The sequence below is a fragment of the Cyprinus carpio genome, unplaced genomic scaffold (assembly GCF_018340385.1).
Source record: "Cyprinus carpio isolate SPL01 unplaced genomic scaffold, ASM1834038v1 S000006644, whole genome shotgun sequence".
NCBI classification, from domain to species: domain Eukaryota; kingdom Metazoa; phylum Chordata; class Actinopteri; order Cypriniformes; family Cyprinidae; genus Cyprinus; species Cyprinus carpio.
In genome coordinates, this window is record NW_024879271.1 from 112,501 (window position 1) to 132,500 (window position 20,000).

Here is a 20,000-nt window from a genome sequence, read left to right on the forward strand (position 1 = left end):
TTATTATAAATAAATTTACTATAAATAAATTTAGTATGTTATTTAAGCCTTTTATATTACAGGGACACAGGAAGTGTCCTCATAAACCACCTTCATATTGTAATTCCTGTGTCATACCTATGTCATCATACAATTTGTGTCCTCATAAACCACCCAAACCAGTGCACACACACACACACACACACACACACAAACACACACACACACACACACACACACACACACACACACACACACACACACACACACACACACACACACTCCTTTGTACCTTCTGATCCTCTTGCGTCATCATAGCTTCTTGCTCAATCAGCTTCTCCCTCATCATCTGCTCCTGTCTCTTCCTGTGTTCATTATCCTCCTCTGCTTGCTGACGGAGAGAAAATACCCAACAGTGAGGCATTTGGGGGTTATGTAACATGATCAATGGCGTTAGGATTCGTCTGACTGAAGAAAGTGAAGCAGACGATGTAATGGTGTGACCGGATGAAGCAAGGCAGGTGATGTGTGATGGCACGCTTTACCCTGTATGCTTTCACAAAGCGCACAAACACTGGGAAAAACACAGACGGGGGTGTTGTTTTGGAGTTTTCTCCAAAGAATTTCAGCACTTCATCAAAGGCATCCTGAGAGAACGACATAAGAAAAGACACATCACACAGAGTTAAATTTTTAATAAAAACCCCAATCATATGATACAGTTTGTATTATTTCATTATTTCCCCTTTATATGAATCAAGCAGTTTAATCCAAGTCTTCTGAAGAGACATAATTGCTTAATATGATGAAGATGTGCAGGATTAATTTAGGCTTTTATTCATATCTGTACATACATAGAGCTTTAAGAAAGTTGTGGAGGTTCTGATAAGCCATTTTGCAGCTTATTTTCAATATATGCTCCTGGGGAGGAAGTGTTGAGTTTTGAAATGTATATTATGCTTTTATGATTCTATGATAATATCACATGCTAGAGGAAAACGAGATTCCTCTTGAAGTGACCCCTCTGAGAGTGAGACAGGTTTATTGAGCTGACGTGTGTGTGCTGTGTTTGCAGCACCTGAGCGATCTTGGCATCATCCTGAAGTTTTTTGAGTTTATTCTCATTTTGCTGCATGAAATCTCTGAGCAGTGTGTTGTGGCCGTGCATGCTGTTCTCTCTCCTGGTCAGATCCATGCCTCTCTGAAGCTCCTTCACGTCTAATAAGACATTATCCAGAGACACTGAGGAATACACAGAGGGAATTCATTTAGTTGAGATCTGTCTGAGCAAATATAATCCGCCCTGTTTATTGTAAATCGAATCAAATTTATGTATGATGTTTCACACCTGCTGCAGCTTTCTCCACATAGTTCAGTTCGTTATAGAAGAGCGACACCTGCTGGTATTTGTCCTTCACTACATTTGCGATATAGTGCAGAAGAGTCATCTTGCGGTCTGTTGATTTCGTGTCTAATAACTGGAACAGGAAAACATGCAAACCCTCAGAACGTTTGAACCCTCAACTGCAGGATTGTTATTACATTATTGTTACATTGTTGTTACATCACAAATTAAGAAAATATTTTAATGTGACTTTTTACTTCACAAGAAGAATGAAAGAACATTGCATTACATATTCCAGAGGTACTTGGTGCATCTTACTTTCATCAGCCATTTAAATAACTATTATTAAAACGTTATTATAAAAAAAAAACAGTGTTAGGATTATGGATGAAGATCAAAATCTATCATGGTTTTTTAATGTCATATCACACCTTGCATGCTATAAACAACAAATAGTAAATGAGGGGTGTTTTTCTTCTGCATATATAATTCATAAGGATTTAACTTTAACAACCAATGTTTGAGTAAATACAAAAACACTAGGTAAAGTGTACCAGGTCTAAGCTCTGCAGTTTGAAGCCGTACACCGCTCCTCGTTTACCGCTGTTCATGTAGTTTCCCAGAGCCAAGATGATCTGAGAGAGAAACACACGCTCGATAAACACACGCACACTCTGGAGAAAAATGAATCAGAGCAGAAGTGAAACACTCACTTCCAGAATCTTCTTGAGTTTTTGTGAGGACTTGATGGAGACAGAAGCTGCAATAACGGCGTGAAGTTGCTGTTGAGACAATAATACAACATGTACAATGTATTACTCAAAATACTTCATTAAAACTAACTACTTAAACATTAGTTAAAGATAAACTTTTAAATACTTCTACAGCATTTATTCATCTTAGTTCATGTAAATTCAGCACTTATAAAGTATTTACTAATACATAATTAAAATAAAAAGTAGTTTCTGTTAATATTATATAATGGACCTGAGCTAACCTGATCTAACAATATACAGTTGTATTTTTTATTAACTAACGTTAACAAAAATGAATATCTACTGTTACAAATGTATTTCTCATTGTTAGTTAATACAAATAAACATTGTGAAACATCTAAAGTGATACCATATGCACCAATTCAACTGTATGCTACAAGCAAATAATTTTTTACTCATTTAATTTTTTATTTAATTTCTTTTTTTTCACATATTTCAGTCTTGACTGCACTTGTCAAGCTCACCTGTTTATCCCTGTCACCAGCTATTACATGAAACATCACTGCACAGTAGCAGTATTTAAGTATTTATCTTTAATTTATGAGAAATATAAAATAATAAGTAACTATAAACCAATATTTGGTCCCAAACTAACTACATCTTGAGCTTAAATTCTTGAGCATTATATATATATATATATATATATATATATATATATATTTAATTGTTTATTCACTGTTAATTTAAATCACTAAAACAATTAAAGTGTTTTCAAGTGCATTTAGACATGGCAATTTTTTGTTTGTTTTGAACTTCTTAGGTTTGATCTTAGTTTGAGATGAACAATCAGCATTTTCTTCACTAATTTTGAGTAGTAAGAAAATACGGTTTTGCCCTCTATTCATGGAAAGCATCATGTGAAGAAGGGGTATGAAAGAATTTAAGAGACATTGAGAGGAAAATAAACATATATTATAGAGATATGAGGATTAGTTATCTAAATTTGCTCGGGAGATTTGGAGCGAATACTAAAAAAAAAAAACGGTTTAATTCTTGACCAAACGTGCTGCCAGTGTGCTAGAGCAGTGATTTACCGGCGTGAGCATCTGAATGCTCTCTGTGAAATTGGCCACAAATGCCATGATGGTCATCTTCTGCATGAGACGCTCGATCTTGCTGAACTGAATCATGAAGCGATCCTCATCCGTCAGGTTCTCCAGAGGTTTGCGCTCCTTCTCATACTGCCGGAGAACTTTCAGCTCCGCTTCCGTCGGGATGAACCTCATCAAACACTCCACGAAATCCACCGGCAACGTCCGCAGGTCAAGCTAAACACACACACACACACACACACACACACACACACACACACACACACACACACACACACACACACACACACACACACACACACACACACACACACACACACACACACACACACACACACATCAAAGCATTAGCCTCATAATCTGTGTTCACATGGCTGCAGTAATCATAAAAAATAACTTACAAATCAAGAAGTATTTTAAACTGTTTCTAGGGCGCTTATCAAGAGATGTTGGTGATCATTTCCACTCTATATACTCTTACATTTGAATGGCTCTGCAAATCTCCTCTGATGTCTTGCCCACTTTTCTGAGTGTGATGGCCAGGTTTTTGGCTCTGTTGGAGTCCAGCAGAGAGATTTTATTTGGTCCTTTCTGAGAGGTCTTCTGTTTGCTGGAGGTGATGTCTATGGGAGGCCCCTGTGCTTTCGTCTTAAATATCTCCTCAAACTCATCCACATTCAGATCCTGAAAAGACAAACCACGGTCACTATTCACCATTAAACTCACTGATCTTTATATCTGACATTATAAAATGATAACAGTCAGCCTGGAATCCTAAAGCAAATCAACATGGAATTACAGAATAAGTCAACAATTCAGTATATACAGAAAAACAAGCATTTTTACTGGATTTAATACAATCAGGGCCAAATATACACAGTCTCCTCACATTGTGTCATTCAACAATGATGTAAATATCTGTACTTTATACAAAACTGTTTTGGGTCGGTACGATTTTTAAATGTTTTTGAATTATTCTCACCATCTATTTGATCAAAAAAGCAGTAAAAAAAATTAAAAAAATAAAAATAATCTGGTGGAACATTATTACATTCAAAATGAATTATTTCAATATATATATAATATTTCAATATAATATTTAAAATGTCATGCATTCCCTTTTTTAGGATTCTTTGAACAATGTAATGCATTTTCATAATTATAACATCTGCAACATACATTTATGTTATGTTATTCATTATGCATGAATTCTGAAATGAATGCACTTTAATGCCTTCATATTGCACCATATACTGTACATCACAAAAATGACTGCTGTCAAGATTGATGCTACTTTAATGTTTGTTTCATTAATGTTTAATGTTAAGTTTATTATTTATTTTTTACAGTATTATTGCATTGTATTGCATTATAATGCGAATTACTGTATGAAGTGTACAGTTAGCGAAACAAATGATTTGGTCAAGTTTCAAAGTTTTTTTTTTTTTTTTTTAAGTTTTCAAGTCTATCTCACCTCCAGTATTCTTTCATCATCGATCTCGTTGAACACAGTGCCGTTGATCTGATTGGGTTTCAGTGCCACCCAGTTAAAAACCGGCAAACGGAACTTAGTCTTGATGGGTTTCTTGATCTTCACAGCTACACAACATAACAGAAAAAAAACATGTCAGCAACATCATGCCAATAAACATGCAGTCTGGTCTACTGAGTGATGTGGGGCTGGTTTGTGAACAGCAGGCACAGATCTGAACATGTCCAGTGCACATTTGTGAGGGTACGTGAGGGGGAAATGTGTGAACACGAGACCTTTGATACTGTCAGCATGAGCACTCTCAGCCTAAAAGAGCTCTAGTCTCTCATATCCTGATCAATGTGATTGTGCTGGCAGGATATTCCGATCCAAAGTCAAGTCAAGGTATCAGATACTTCCAAGAGAATGATCTGAGCTTTTCATATTCATTTTATGGCTCTATATTCATGTCAATTTGTGTTTATTTTGATTTATATAAATACTAGGAGAAACGTTAGGTGAAATTTATGAAAACTTAATCGTAAACTATGAAAGAGCACCTCTGAGCAATATCATTGTCCCGTGTGTTTAGGCGATGAGACAGACGCTCATGGCTGTTCTTGGGTTTGCATATGAGGATGTGACTCAAACAGCGTCTCAGTAGGAGAATGAGTCAAAAACTTCCAAAATAATCCACGTATTGACTGAATCTGACTCAGATACAGCAAATACAGATTTCAACATGCTTGATTAAGGTGGAATCAAACTCCAACAATATTGATCCCTGGACAAAGAGAGAATGAGAGCAGTTTCCAGTTAAGCTGAGGGTTATGGGTAAAATGAGGGTGTGATATCAGGCCATGCAGAAAGTGTGGCCAGAGTAAAGAGAAGAAATTCTCAGTGTGTGTTAAACATTCCTGAATTTACGCAACTATCGCCTTATCTGACGATCAATTGCCTGTAACGGCACAGCACACTGTTTCAACATGCAAAAACAACACAATCAAACACTTACTCACACAGCGGGCATGGCATTTTTAGTCTTACTGCCTTACAATGTATATTAATTTATTTAAAGGGACGATAACATGTTAAATGTGGTCATGATTAAAAGTAATTTCATAAATTGAAGCTTCATTGTATAACAACTTTATACTATGAAGACTACTGCGTGCAAACCAGGGATGAACAATTCGGGAGAAATAAGTATAATTTTTACTGTGATTATTATTTAATAAAAATATTAAGCACAATAAAAAATAAAAATACTGTAATAATTCTATCGTACTATAAAATAAACAATGAGTGATTAATAAAATAATATAAATTGTATAGTACAACTAGTATACTAATATTTACATCTTCATTTTCAGATGTTAAATCATGCAGTATGTATTTATGTTGCGAGTTGTTCTAGGTGAAACTTCACTGGACTGCTAGACGTGTTGGTGTTTACTGGAGTTCTGCAGTTCTTAATGGCAAATAGATCTGGAGCCGATGTGAATTGTAGTTTTGTTTTCCATGAGGTTGCGGTTCATGGCTTGAGCTCTGGAAAGAGGGATTTTGTGCACTGTGGAGTGTAGAAATAAGAGCTTACATCTCATGGAACATGTGGTCTCATAGGCTGGCATTACAGTCCTTTTATTTGCTGACCTCTGTAAGCAAGTTCTAAAGAATGTTCCTCTCTGGTTTTTAAACGGTAAGGAAAAGTTCTGCAAAACAGCGTCCAATTTCATGCTCGGTTTCAAGAGGAACAATCAGCAATGCAGCTTCATAGACATTGTCCGATCAAGATTACAGAGGAACCGAGTGTGTTTTCTTAGAGACTAAAATACCATGACCACACACACACACATAAGACTGAGCACACACGACATGACGCAGCAAACCTACAGTACAGTTTGATGGGTCCCTCTATGGAAGCACAACAGGTAGAGCAAAAATAAGCAGAGAGAAAGAAGTTAAAGAGCAAACAAAACACAACCTCTGATTCCAAAGATCTGATTGGCCTTTTTCCTACAGAGTGCATTACCACTGAATCCTAAATACAGATTGTTTCATAAGGAATGATAAGAGAAGTTACCAACAAACTGCGATGTAAAGCACAATTTTTTTAATAATAATAATAATAAAGTTGTTCAGATTCACTGTATACTCTGCAGTGTGTATGTAGACTACTGTTTGGGGTCAGTATTTTTTTCTAAAATAAATGAGTGTTTTATTCAGCAAGGATGCATTAAATTGATCAAAAGAGACAGAAAATGTTTTTATAATGTTGCAAAAATAAATAAATGCAGTTAATTTTAACTTTAACAAAATATCAGTTTCCTGAAAAATATTAAGCAGCATAATTGTTTTCAACATTAATAATGTTTCTTGCGCAGCAATGGGAATTTGCATAGCTTTATAGGAAGTCTCCACATTTTTTATGAGCACATTTCTGCAATATTTCTAGAGTCTGCAATATTGCTCCTGAAAGCCTCCATCTATTTTTAAAATGAATTATTACCTTTTGTTTAATGCACATCAGTGTTTGCTCCGTTAAAATCAATATGAAACTTTATGCATACTATATAGAGGTTAAAGCGGATAGATAAATTAGATGATGAAAATTACTACCATTTATTTTTTTATCTGATGTTATTGTTTTATCTGATCTACTGTACAGGCATCAGCAGAAGTGTTTCACTTGAGCTTGTTCAGACATTAGACCTTTTACAGGAACAGTTGAGCTGTTATGATTGCTATCAGTGGTCTATGAGGGAAGACTCCAGAGATCCACAGCCTTTCTCAACTGATGCGTGTCAAGTCACCTTTATTTATATAGCACTTTATACAGTATGTGAACTAATGCATACTTCAGGCTTCTTAAGACGTTTGCAGTATATCTGGGTCTAAATCAGTGAGATTTCCTCCTCTCATGTCAGTGTTTGGTATAGTGTAGTCTGAGCGTGTGAGAATGGCTGTACATGATTGTTATGGTTTTGTCTTTAGTGTGGAGCAGGTTTCATTACCTGCTAGTCCTGAGTTCATGATGACGGTGGGAGAGCCGCAGCCTGGAAGTGGTGGAGCCATGGGGGGTGGTGGAGGGGGCATAGGGGCAGATATATCCAAAGTGAGGCCTGGGAGAGGAGGGGGAGGAGGAGGAGGAGGAGGAGCTGGTGCTGGAACAGAAGATGGACCATTTGATACTGGAAAGAGGGAGAAAGTATAGGTTCCATTAGCCATTTATTTATTTGATTGATTTTGAAAAACTGACTTTGTGGGATTCACCTAACCAAAATAATCGTGATCGTGCATGTATATTACACTATCCTTTTAGACTTACAACTAATTTCAGATTCCTGGCCCCTGAACATTACATACCAAACAAACTGTGGTTGCTCTCTTTATATACTGGCTACGTTAGATGTTCTCTTCCTGTCTAAATGGGCGGTTCTTGACCAGAATAAGCTGCAATTCTTAAGGAAATGTCTGGCAAACCACAACAAAGTCCTTGTTTGTTTGCACACACCCGGTGAATAAAGCTCATTCTAATTCTGATTCTGATCAATATAGACCACGACTTGTGCTGAGAGTCAAATCCCTGGGATTAAATCTCTGTGAAGGCAATTATAAGAATTTCCTTATTAAAATGTACCTGTGTTGCCTTTTATGTCAAATTCTTGCATTTATACATCTAATTCAATCAGTCTGCTGTTTAAGCTTGCTCTGATGTGGCATTCAATAATTGCATAATTCTATGAGATTAATTTATCTGTCTATAAAAATTGGAAAATTCATATAGGAACTCATGCAACGTAAGCAGATCTGAATGTAATGCCGCAATAGACCCTTTTCATCCAGTTTCACATAAGATTTCTTTTTAATTTTATTTCTCTGTTAGTGCTACTGGATCTTAGCACTGCGTTTGACACAATATTTGGCCACTATATTCTTTTGAGCAGACTACAAAATTTTGTTGGCATCAATGGAATTGCATTGGCATGGTTCAAATCTTACTTTCTGGAATGATATTCCGGAGAATATTAAAAAGGAATTGCAAATTGTATTTGCAATTGCATTTTCAATTTGCAGTTGTGTTTCCATTTTCTTTTCCGTGTATGTAACATGTCTGCAAAATGTTAAATGGAAATGCAAGTCCACTTGCACTTGCATTTCCAATGTCTTACGAGTTATGACCCTGTCATTTTGGAATAGCAATAGAAAATCACCCATTTGGTATTTCACTTTCTCCACATCCTGCTCCAACCCTCACAAAATTCCAATGGAATCGCAATCCCTTTTGCATTTGCATTTCCAATGCCTAACTGTCAATCAGTCTAGAGAGTGGGGCTTATTGATATAGTCAACGAGTAAGCCACGCCCACTACTGGGGGAAAACCAAGCACAGTTTTCATTTTTATTCATTCCTATGAGGAAAATAGGGACAAATATCCAATACTCTTTAGAGTCCAGTATTTAGAATCAGGAGTGGTCACTTACATGTCGCTGGCATAGGAGGAGGGGGTGGTGGAGGATCAGGCATGCTCATGGCATGTGTCGTCCCGTTAGCCACACCTCCGTGACTGACCATGCCCTCACCGGACACCCCAGCTACGCCCTGTGACCCTGGCAGATGCCCGTTCCCCTGTGGAGTGGGTGTCAGGATGGCAATGTCCCCGTCCGCTTTCTTCTGGATCTTGATGGTTCCCTGTTTCTCCAGCTCATGGATCTTCTTCTCCAGGTTGCTCTGTTTCTGAATGGCCTCGTCCTTCTCCTTCACCATCCGCCGCAGGGTGTGCACCTGAGAGCTGGCATCTTTATACACCTCCTGTCACCACAGGGAGCACAAGTTTTGTGTTAAAACAGGGTTTCCCAAATTGGGGTTTGCAAACTCCTGGTGATTCATGAGGGAACTGTTGTTTCAGAGACAGTTTTGAAATTTTCATCAAAGACTGTGAAGGCAAACATTCGTTTCTTTGGAATGATGTACAACAATGAGCATTGAGGAATGTGTTTTGAGAAAGTACAGTACACACTGGTTCAAAAGCACATTTGGATTTTGTGTTGACTTTAAAGGGAAGATTCTATAGATATTGTGAAATGAATTGTTCAGCATTGAGTAACATACACTTGAAGTACCCATAATGTAACAAACCATACAGTCGACTGAAGAACTCAAGAGGAAGTGATGTAAGGATGCATTATTTACCCGAACAGACTCCAGCTCTTTATTTTTTTGCATGAGTTGTTTCTCCAGCTCAACGATTTTTGCCATCGCCTCATTTTCTGTGTCCTGTAACTTCTCTGTCAGCTAGAAAACCACAAACAAGAGCCAACAAGAAATTAGACTCCAGCTACAGGACTTAGAGTCATGAAGACACAATCACAAATAAGTCATGCTTTCTAAACTGCTGAGACATGAACACTAAGATCTCAAATGATTCCAGCCAGGGTTGCATAAATATTTAACTTCAGATTCACATTAATTTTCACTTTAATATTCTTGAATCCTGATGTATGCAGTACACTATAAATATCAATGGCACACTAATGCGGAAATGACCTCAGGTCAGGAAGTCATCCTTTGGCCACATGGCCCGACTGTCACAAAATGTCAAAGGTCAATGTATGATGGGGTCTTATAAGGTTTCATTATCATTAAAGACTTTCAGCTGAACTCAGTACTGGTCATGTAAAGGCCATGTTGTTGGGCAGGTGGTGCATTGTTAAACAAGAGGCCTTAAATGGTAAGCACTCCTGAATATGCCATTTAAATGATTGGTTTTTCTGGATAATATCATTATTTATTTACAAAGAGTGTAGATGTACAAACAGTACTAACATGAGACATGTTCTCCTCTAGTTCCTCCACTCTCTCCAGCGCTGCGTTCTTGGTCTCTGCGTCCTCTAACAGAGCCCCGACATCAAACACGTTATCCAGGTATGCTTGAATCTGCACATGCAGTTTATCACTCTCGGTGTGCTTCAGTTTCTACTCAAAGACAGTGACATGGAGACAGAGAGAAGAGTGATTGCAGAGTGATACTGAACATTAGCATCAGAAGACTCAGCTCTGAAGTTTACTCACATCCAGATATTCATCCAAACCCAGCTTTGTGAAGTCGTACTGTAAGTGCACTCTGAAATTCATGTCTTCCACTGAATGAACCACAATATTGATGAACTGCATGCAGGCAACCTGCAAGACAATAGACACCATACTAAATTTCAACCCCCAAAAAACTGGAAACATTTCATAGATTTATTGATGAAGGATTGAGGCTATATAAATAAAATAAAATCTGCACACAACATAAGCATATAGAAAACTCTAAAGATTTCTATTTCTGCAGAATCGTTCACATTCTACACATGCACACTATATATACTGTATATTGAACATGCTGGCTTATTACACAAGTTGCACATATCAGCTGCTTTATATTGTTTTTATATATTTTATATAGTCATAATATCTTATTGCACAACTAATATGCTAAATGCTACTATAAGTCATGCTATAATATATGAAGGTATTTTCTTGTAATGCTGCTTAATGAAGCTCTTAAGTAATAGATGAGTCTCATTTGTTTACATTTTTTTCAATCTCTTAGCCAAACGTGTCAATCAATGGTACAGTGTGTTGTATTAATTTAGAGTATTAATAGTCGTGATTGCAAATGAAAAATGTGTATATTTGGATGTTGGTCTAACTCATACCATGAAGTCGATGTTATTATCTTCATTCTTGAAATGCTCCATGAGTTTCTCAAAGCGCTGATCTTCTAAGCATACCTGAAAAGCAATAAAGAAATGCAGTGCGAGATAACATTCAAATAATGCCCAGAGAAAATGAAAATGAGATTTTGATGCCAGCTAAATCTCTTTTTGCATCTAATAAGATTTTCTGATATTTCTAAAACAACCTGATGCAGTAGTTCATTTGTTTTCATCCCCTTAGGAAATAACACTAGCTTGATCGCTCCTTCCCAAACACAACAGATACAAATACATTCAGAAGCTCTTGTGATCCTCTAATAAACAAATCAATAACAATGTGTTTAGCAGGAGTTTGTCTAAACCTATTTGCTTTATTACGTTATCCGTTGTCATGTCTCGTACAGCTTTTAAACTGAAAACAGTGCTTCTGTAATTCATTATCTGAAACTGTGTTGAGTTACGGTTTTGGTATATATATATATTAAAGAACTACAATATGAACTACAGCATTTGTGTGTCTGTACCTCTTTAAAATGATCAAAGGCAGAGAGAATGATCTCATGACCTCCTCGAACCAGACACACGGCGGCCAGCAGCTCCAGCACTAGAGCTTTAGTCCTGCAGTATCACACATATCAAATCCATTTTGTTATGATTACGGAGGCTATTACTGGACATTTTGGGAGAAAACTTTCTTTTTTGCATTTACACAACAGTTCAGTTCAAAGGTTTGGAACCAATGAATCAATTACAGGAATGAAATACATTTTAAAATATATTCAAATAGAAAACAGTTGTTTTAAATGTTAATAATATTTCTCACTATTACTATTTTAACTGTATTTCTGATCAAATAAATGCAGCTTTGGTGAGCATAAGAGACTTCTTTCAAAAACATTAAAAAAATAAAATAAAACCTTACTGACCCCCCCAAAAACAACAGGAAAATAATCAACATTTCCTCAACATTTACACAGATGGAGAAAAGAACCCTCCAACCTCTCACTGAGATTAAGAGGCCTGTTGTTATAGCTGCCAGTATTTATGACTCTGAAAGAGGAGTCACAACCCACATGAATTAAAGCGGTGGATTCTGGGAATGTGCCCCCTCTTTCAAAGATACACACACATACACACACACATTTACTCCAGCTCAATGGGTTACCTGGGATTCTTATTGTTCAGACTTAGTGCAATTTCATTCACAGCGTGAGGGTGAGACATCACCATGTTGAAGCCATACTGAGAGAAAGACAGAGAGAGGGCTCATTAGTAAACATAGCAAGATCTTCAGGATTTATTATCTGAACATAAAACATGATGAAGACCAAACAGCTTTTCATAAATCAGTGTGCGTGTCTGAGTGTGTGTTTGGGTTTTCTGTACGAGTGAGGCCCAAAATGTCTTCACTAATGAACTGAAACCTGTTGAACAGCTGGACCTCACGTTTTTTTTCTTTTTTTTTTTCTTTTTATTTTTCAATAAATCTAATAATGTCATCAGGTTTGGGAGTGCTAGAGGCTGGATTTAAAAAATATATATATCATTGACATACTATGAATTTTTTTGTGTAATTCTTTTTTTTGGGGGAAATTGTACTTTTTTTTAATTAGGAGACCACGTTTGCCAAGTTATCTATGAAACTAGTCAAAAAAAAAAAAAAAACAATGCAGAAATCTTTTTTTTTTTTTTTTTTTTTGTCTTATCAAATTCTAACACAACATTTAAACACGATTTTTGTTACTTTTTTATACATATATTTATACACAGTGTTGGGCAAGTTACTCTGAAAATGTAGTCAAATTACTGATTACTCCTTTTAAAAGTAATCACGTTACTGTTCTAATTACTTTATTTCAAAAGTAATTAGTAATTAGTTATAATATATTACTAGTTAAATAAAACACTGCATAGTCTTTGCACTTAATACATTCAGCATGTCCCATACTTTTTTTTTTTTTTATTCATCCATGATTGTTTATCACACTAACTTGTCAGTTAAGAAAAAACAATATTTTGTTTATTTTGAATTGTGTTGTGTGATCTGGAAGCACTGGGAAGTCTACGAGAAGCTAACATAGATTCACTGGTTCTGTGAGTATTTACCTGGTAGTTCATGATGGCTCGTAGGCACATGATGCACACATGAACGTCGTCTTTCTTACATACTAATCTGGAATTCTTCAATGTCCTCCGGCTGGGTAATGTATTAGACCTGAGAGCAAAACAACAACTTGAGTTTACTAACCAATGAAATCAATAGTTCATCCAACATATGAAAATACTGTCATCATTTATTCACCCTCATGTTGTTCCAAACCCATTTGACTCTAGTTCTTCTTTGGAACACAGGAGATGCTTAACAGAATGCCTGAGCTGTTCACATTCACTTTCACTGCATGGAAAACATTCCACAGAAGAAATAAAGTTGTACAGGTTTGGAACAACATGAGGATGGTGTTATAACTATAGCATACACTAGTCGATCAAAAGTTTGGGATCTGTAAGATTTTTTAATGGTTTTGAAAGAAGTGTCCTATATGCACCAAGAATGCATGTATTTGATCAAAAATACAGTAAAAATAGAAATTAAATTTTATTACAATTTAAAATACATTTAATTTTTGTAGTTTTTTCTCTGTGATGGCAAAGAAGAATATTCAGCAGCCTTTATTCCAGTCTTCAGTGTCATTATTATCAATGCAGATAAAAAAAGTTTTGCTGCTCATATATATATATATATATATATATATATATATATATATATAGTAAGCATGATACCCACCCCACCCAGTATTCTTTGATTAACTGAAAGTTCAAAAGAACAGCATTTACATGAAACTGAAATTACAAATGTCTTTTCTGTCAAGTTCATGCATACCTGCTGAATAAAATCTAACTGACCCCAAACCTTTGAAAGGTAGTTCTTTCTTTTAAAAGCTAAACTATTATTTTAAAGGAATAACTACTTATTGAGATGTTTAAAATGGTTATAAGCATGAGAAATACACATGCTCTTCTTGTAAACACAAGTCTAGAGACATATCCTGATGCAGATTCACAGGACTGAATCAAGGCAGAGGGATCAGGACCACAGGGATATTCAATAACGCACACTGAAACCGTATCTTTAAACGCTACGAGTGCTGTGTTTAATTCTGTCAGCAGCATCTGCTGTGTGTGTGATGTGTGAGGATTTGCATTGTCTCAGAGCAGTTAAAGTGCTCTGTGCACACATATCACCTCCACAACACAACAGCATCAGCATTGACATGCATGCCAGCCATCGGGCCCAAGAAAAAAGGCTTTTATGTGTGAGAACCGAGACACACAGCAACAGATGCACACAAAGAACACACACAAACAGGTATAACATAGAAACACACTCTTACCAATTGACAAGGACATACAAACAAACAAGACAAAAAAAAAAAAAAAAAAAAAAAAAAAATGGAGAAAAATAACAGGCTCACAAAGAGACTAGAACATGTTTACACACACAAACTAACACAAAGGGCACACAGTTCTTTTTAAGACTGTCACAAGACGAGCTGGGCGTGATTTTCTGAAAACACACACACACACACACACACACACACACACACACACACACACACACACACACACACACACACACACACACACACAGAGACACACATAATGCAATATGTCAGCAGCAGTGCCTGGGGGAACTGTTTGTGCTCAGTGCTGAGAACTCATTCAGGAACATGAACACACTCATATCTGCACTAAAGGTGTGTATCCTCTATGATAGTTCAGTATTGTGATTGTTTTTTAACTATTTGGAAGCATCAAGTAGCCTGTCAATCTCACACATTCGCTTTCACTGGGTGATGTAGCCTGATGCAGTTCATATAACACAGTATATCATCTAATGCTATTCTTCATATATCATATAATGTATGATATAGTTAAGCAATACTGCAAACACAATCAATTCTGCTGTTTTTTTCTGTATATCAGCATGATTGCAAACGTGATTTTATACAACAGTTCGACAAACAAGAAGCTAATATTTTGGGGTAATATGTTTTTTGGTTTATTTCACCAAAACGAAAGTTATTTCAAAGTCATCAGAGCTGTTGTGCATCAGCAGAGCGTTTTTGAAAGAATCAATCATTCATTGATCCGTTCATGAAGATCCATTCCTGAAGCCATTTGAACAAATCAGCTGAATGAATGACTCAGTGACTCACTCGTTAATACAGTGAACTGCCACCTACTGGTGGTTTTAGTTTCATATTTAAAATACCATTTCATAAAATAATTTCATATTCCTATCTTCAAAATTTTATTTTTAAAACCATGTTTTATAATTATTCATGCAATTGTAATTGCAGTGTAAATACATCTTAATATTTCTTATGCAGTGCATACTGATTTCATTTGATTAGTAACAGCGGTCTTATTCTAATTTAATTTATTGATTGAATGTAAGAATTTGCCATTAAATATGATGCATAAATCTAATACGGTTAGAAAAAAAAAGCCCTAAAAAAGGTAAAAATGCCCCTGGAAATCAATTTAAGGTGTCAAATATTGACTTTAATGAAAAGGTTAATTGCTGTCACTACAGAATACTCCATCTGCCATCTGATGTGCAATCTGGGTTGTATGAAGTGATGGGAACACTTTTTGTTTAGTTTTTTTCTTTGTCATCCTCGCCACAAGGATGCACTGTTTCTATGTGTATTTACTGTAGCTTTGATTTGAAATAAAACAGCGCATCCTTGTGGCACGGATGACACAGAAGAGCATACACAGCATACGGTGATGTGGAAAAACACAGAGACCGTCGACAAAGGAATTATTGAATAAAGTTGTTGTTTTTGATTTCTTCGATTACAAAAAGTGTTCCTGTTGCTTCATATAACCCAGATTGCACGTCTGATGGCAGATGGAGTATTCTGATGACGACTTTCATACCTTTTATGGACCTTGACACTGTTATTTATTTGGCAGTCTATGGGACAGTCTCAAGCCTCCAGGTTTTCATTCAAAATATCTTAAATTGTGTTCCGGAGATGAGCAAAGCTTTTATGGGTTTGGAACGACATGGGGGTAAGTGATTAATGACAAAATTTTCATTTTGGAGTGGAGTATCCCTTTAAAGCAGTCAAGATACCAGCATAAAAACACATTTAGTGAAATATTACTCAATTATCAAAATCCCAGAAAATATTGAGATATCCTTTTTTGTCAATATCACTCACACCTAGCCTGCACTGATTACTAGGAGAATTTTCACAGCTACATCATTGCTGTGATGTGGTTTGTTTTTTAACTCTGACATGAGTGGGAATGATTACATGTGAAGGTGGTTGTCTGCTAAAATCTCATTTATTACACCCGACTTGTAACTTCCGATCTCTTTTGTCCAGAACATCACAAAGACCCAGAAGCCATTGCAGAGGGTACTGAATCGCATGTGTGTAATGTCTTCGTCATACTGTATATCCGGATGTGTGACTGTGCTCATCCAGAACACAGTATTCCTGACTCGTATCTGACAAGTGATTTCACAAGCACACACGCTTCAACACGCACTCTGTGAAGTTGCAAAAGCTGATGCTTCAAGCTATGTTTTATGTTAAGACAAGAGAAAGTAATTTTGTTTCGCATGTCAGTTTAAAAAAGAAGAGAAATAAAAAACTGTACATAAGGAAAATGCACATATAAACGTAATATTTCAAATATTTGGGGTTTAGAAATGGGATGCTTACATAAAATGTGAAGTTTTGTTAAAACATTTATAATAATTAATCTGAACAAATGTTATTTGAGCTTTTAAGGTCCTAAATTTGTTATTTGGGGTTTAAAAGACATTTAATATTCAGTGAATGGCATCGATTTCACTGTACTTGAAACAATCAAATAAGATCACCAAATTACTGAATTAAATTGAGCTCAATAATGCCACTATACTGTCTTCTGTGGAGCTGCTTTATAATTAAAACTGAAGCTATTTATTGTTTCCTATTTATTTCCTATATGCATTTTTGTATCTGACTTTCTCATATATGTTTGCTAAAACCTAACACTTTCTATGAAGCCTGCATTATACTGCATGTATAATGCCTTAAAACGTATAATCTCATGAATAATCATAACAAACATTATAATGCTTACATATTTATGGTAACATTTTATGATGAAGCATGATGATTTATGACACATGATAAACAACATGTTACAGCATATTTACCTAAATTATAATGGATTATAGTTCCCATAGTTATAATGTATTATAAGTCTCATATCTTGAGCATTCTTTAAGATCTTCACAATATCCTACTATATGTTTTATAGTAAACATACTGTACAAAAAGCATCATAATGCAGTCATTACATTTATAAATGGTCTTTGTTTGTTTCATTGTAATACCAACAAAACCATATTGCATTGTTTGAGATGTAAACAACTCATAAGATGCAGGAAGATTCTGAGCAGACCTTGAATAAACAATGTCAAGATTCGAGACTTATACTAGTCTGGGAAGTGCAGTATAATCCAATATAACATGGTGTTCATCATCTTATAATTGTCATGAAGTGATATTATAAACAGTACACATCAATAGTCAACTCAATATCTCTTTAGTCAAGCACGATACTGTTTTTATTTCATGTCTACAGAATTCTATAGGAATCAACAAAAAAATTAGCTAAACCTAAACAGTAAGTGCCGCAGACATACCCTTGTTTCTCTGAGCATTTTGGACATTGTGGATGAGTCTGTGTTCTTCAGGAGGGCGTTTTGGGAAATCTGAGAATTATTCTTTTAAAAATTTAATACAGCACACAACTGAAGCCTAGAAATTACTAAGACCAGAGGGAAAGCACAGGAACAAAACTACTGCATGTGGGCAGAAACTATTCAATCACAAATCAGAAATTCATAAATCCACTGCACAGCAGAATGATCTGAATAAACAGCTTAAAATAACAAGTAAAAGGAGTGTTATGCCTGACAAAAGACATGAGGCCTCGGGTACACAGCAAGCTACTCTAACCTCCATAATTCAGCACATTAGAGAGACATGGAGAGGAGAGGACACTCTATCTGAAGGACAAAATGAACATGCCTTGTTCTGCAGATGGGAACACACAACAGGAAACTGCAGACAGAGTGACAACTGCATTAATTACACAGATACATTTAACAGAACCTGTGACACAGGTCACAATTCTAGCACAATGATCAAATCAAAGTGTGTTTTATTTATCTGATGATACGCCGAATTAATAAAGCTGTACACCTAAAGAAATGAATAGCACATATGAATAGAATGTTTTATTTTTCATAAAGGCCCATCCAGACCAAGCAAGATTCGGTATAAGATATAATTATGTTTATATCTTCTGACACTTTTTAAAGTTAGATGGATTGATTGGATGTCTCTGTTTTCAAAAACATAGACCAAAAAAAAAAAAAAAAAAAAAAAAAAAAAAGCTAAAAAAGGATTCTAACAATATTGCTTCTCTGCAATGTTATTGTTATCAGGGTAAAAGTAAAAAAAAAAAAAAAAAAAAACAACTGAAAAGAGGTTACTTGAAATGTTATAAATGTTATGAACTTATATATAGTCTATAAATTAAAAAAAATAAAATAATAATAAATTGGAATAACAAATTTCAGTTAGTTGCCATGGAAGAGTTTCTCTTTTCCATTTAGTTTAACAATGTACTAAAATAATAAAAACTGAAAAAAAAAAAAAAAAAAAAAAAAAAAAAAAACCTTTATAAAAACTATATAGACTTTCTAAAGTGCCCCCATTATGCCATTTGTAAGGTTCCTAATATTGTTTTGGGAGCCTCCTACAATAAGTTTACATGTGCAAAGTCAAAAAACGCTTTTGTTTTCTCAAATAATACATTTATTATCACCTCATTTTCCAGCGATTCTCAAACTATTCATTCAAAGCAGTTCTAAGATACATTTACTTTAAACCCCTCGTTTCCGTGAGCCTGCTCTGCTCTGATTGGTCAGATGGCCAAGTCTGTTGTGATTGGTCTAAACTCCCCGAGATTAGAGAAGCAGTCATCAGTAAAAAGGAACACAAAAAAAGTCTGGGGTTGTACTGCTGTGGTACAGTAGGAAAAAATTACAGTAAAAATGTAACCACTGATTCTTTGCAGCCTCTTCACTCCGAAGTGAAAACAAAACAAATGTACTTTTTACAGCATCATCTCGACATGATATTACCACACATACAAGCTACGGCCAACGAAGAACATAGATGGGCATTATACAAATGTGTTACTGTGACACATCAGCATCATATGAGTATTACTGACACATGTTCTTACTCAACATTCATTTCTTTATAAAGCTTACTTATTCAGGATGAGACTTTGGTGTTAGATCACACTGCAGGGGCTTTGCTTTGTCTTACTCAATGTTGAAGACATATGTCTCTACATATGTTAGCAAAACTCCACTGAAGAGCTGGGAGCTTTTGATGTGATCCACAAGAAACAACCGAGCAGAACTCCAAAATTAGAATTTGGAATTCTCTAACTGCTGCATAAGGGTTAGACCTTAACCCAGTACAAGTGACGGGGGGCTTAACATATTGAACCCATTCAAATAAATCCCCCCCAGGCTCAGTGTTAATACTTCTGTCCCGTCATCCATAACAGACAGGGAA

The 20,000-nt window shown here is 35.8% G+C and overlaps 1 protein-coding gene across 5 annotated transcripts in view; it reads right to left on the reverse strand.

The window, feature by feature from the left end:
* The window catches only part of LOC109096209 (formin-like protein 2), a 65,091-nt gene that overhangs the window by 5,812 nt on the left and 39,279 nt on the right, over positions 1-20,000 (reverse strand). For 3 of the 5 annotated variants that reach the window (XM_042755165.1, XM_042755168.1, XM_042755167.1), the window contains exons 7-25: positions 13,435-13,543; positions 12,494-12,570; positions 11,853-11,946; positions 11,329-11,403; positions 10,697-10,807; positions 10,451-10,600; positions 9,818-9,919; positions 9,109-9,436; positions 7,638-7,814; positions 6,517-6,537; positions 4,627-4,751; positions 3,634-3,836; positions 3,135-3,369; positions 2,038-2,106; positions 1,879-1,959; positions 1,328-1,457; positions 1,058-1,221; positions 525-626; positions 272-370 (exon numbers count right to left, since the gene is read on the reverse strand). In XM_042755165.1, coding sequence (XP_042611099.1) covers positions 272-370; positions 525-626; positions 1,058-1,221; positions 1,328-1,457; positions 1,879-1,959; positions 2,038-2,106; positions 3,135-3,369; positions 3,634-3,836; positions 4,627-4,751; positions 6,517-6,537; positions 7,638-7,814; positions 9,109-9,436; positions 9,818-9,919; positions 10,451-10,600; positions 10,697-10,807; positions 11,329-11,403; positions 11,853-11,946; positions 12,494-12,570; positions 13,435-13,543 — 2,452 coding nt within the window. The remainder of the gene's footprint in view (positions 1-271; positions 371-524; positions 627-1,057; positions 1,222-1,327; positions 1,458-1,878; positions 1,960-2,037; positions 2,107-3,134; positions 3,370-3,633; positions 3,837-4,626; positions 4,752-6,516; positions 6,538-7,637; positions 7,815-9,108; positions 9,437-9,817; positions 9,920-10,450; positions 10,601-10,696; positions 10,808-11,328; positions 11,404-11,852; positions 11,947-12,493; positions 12,571-13,434; positions 13,544-20,000) is intronic. The other 2 variants (XM_042755166.1, XM_042755169.1) reach the window with 1 other exon arrangement.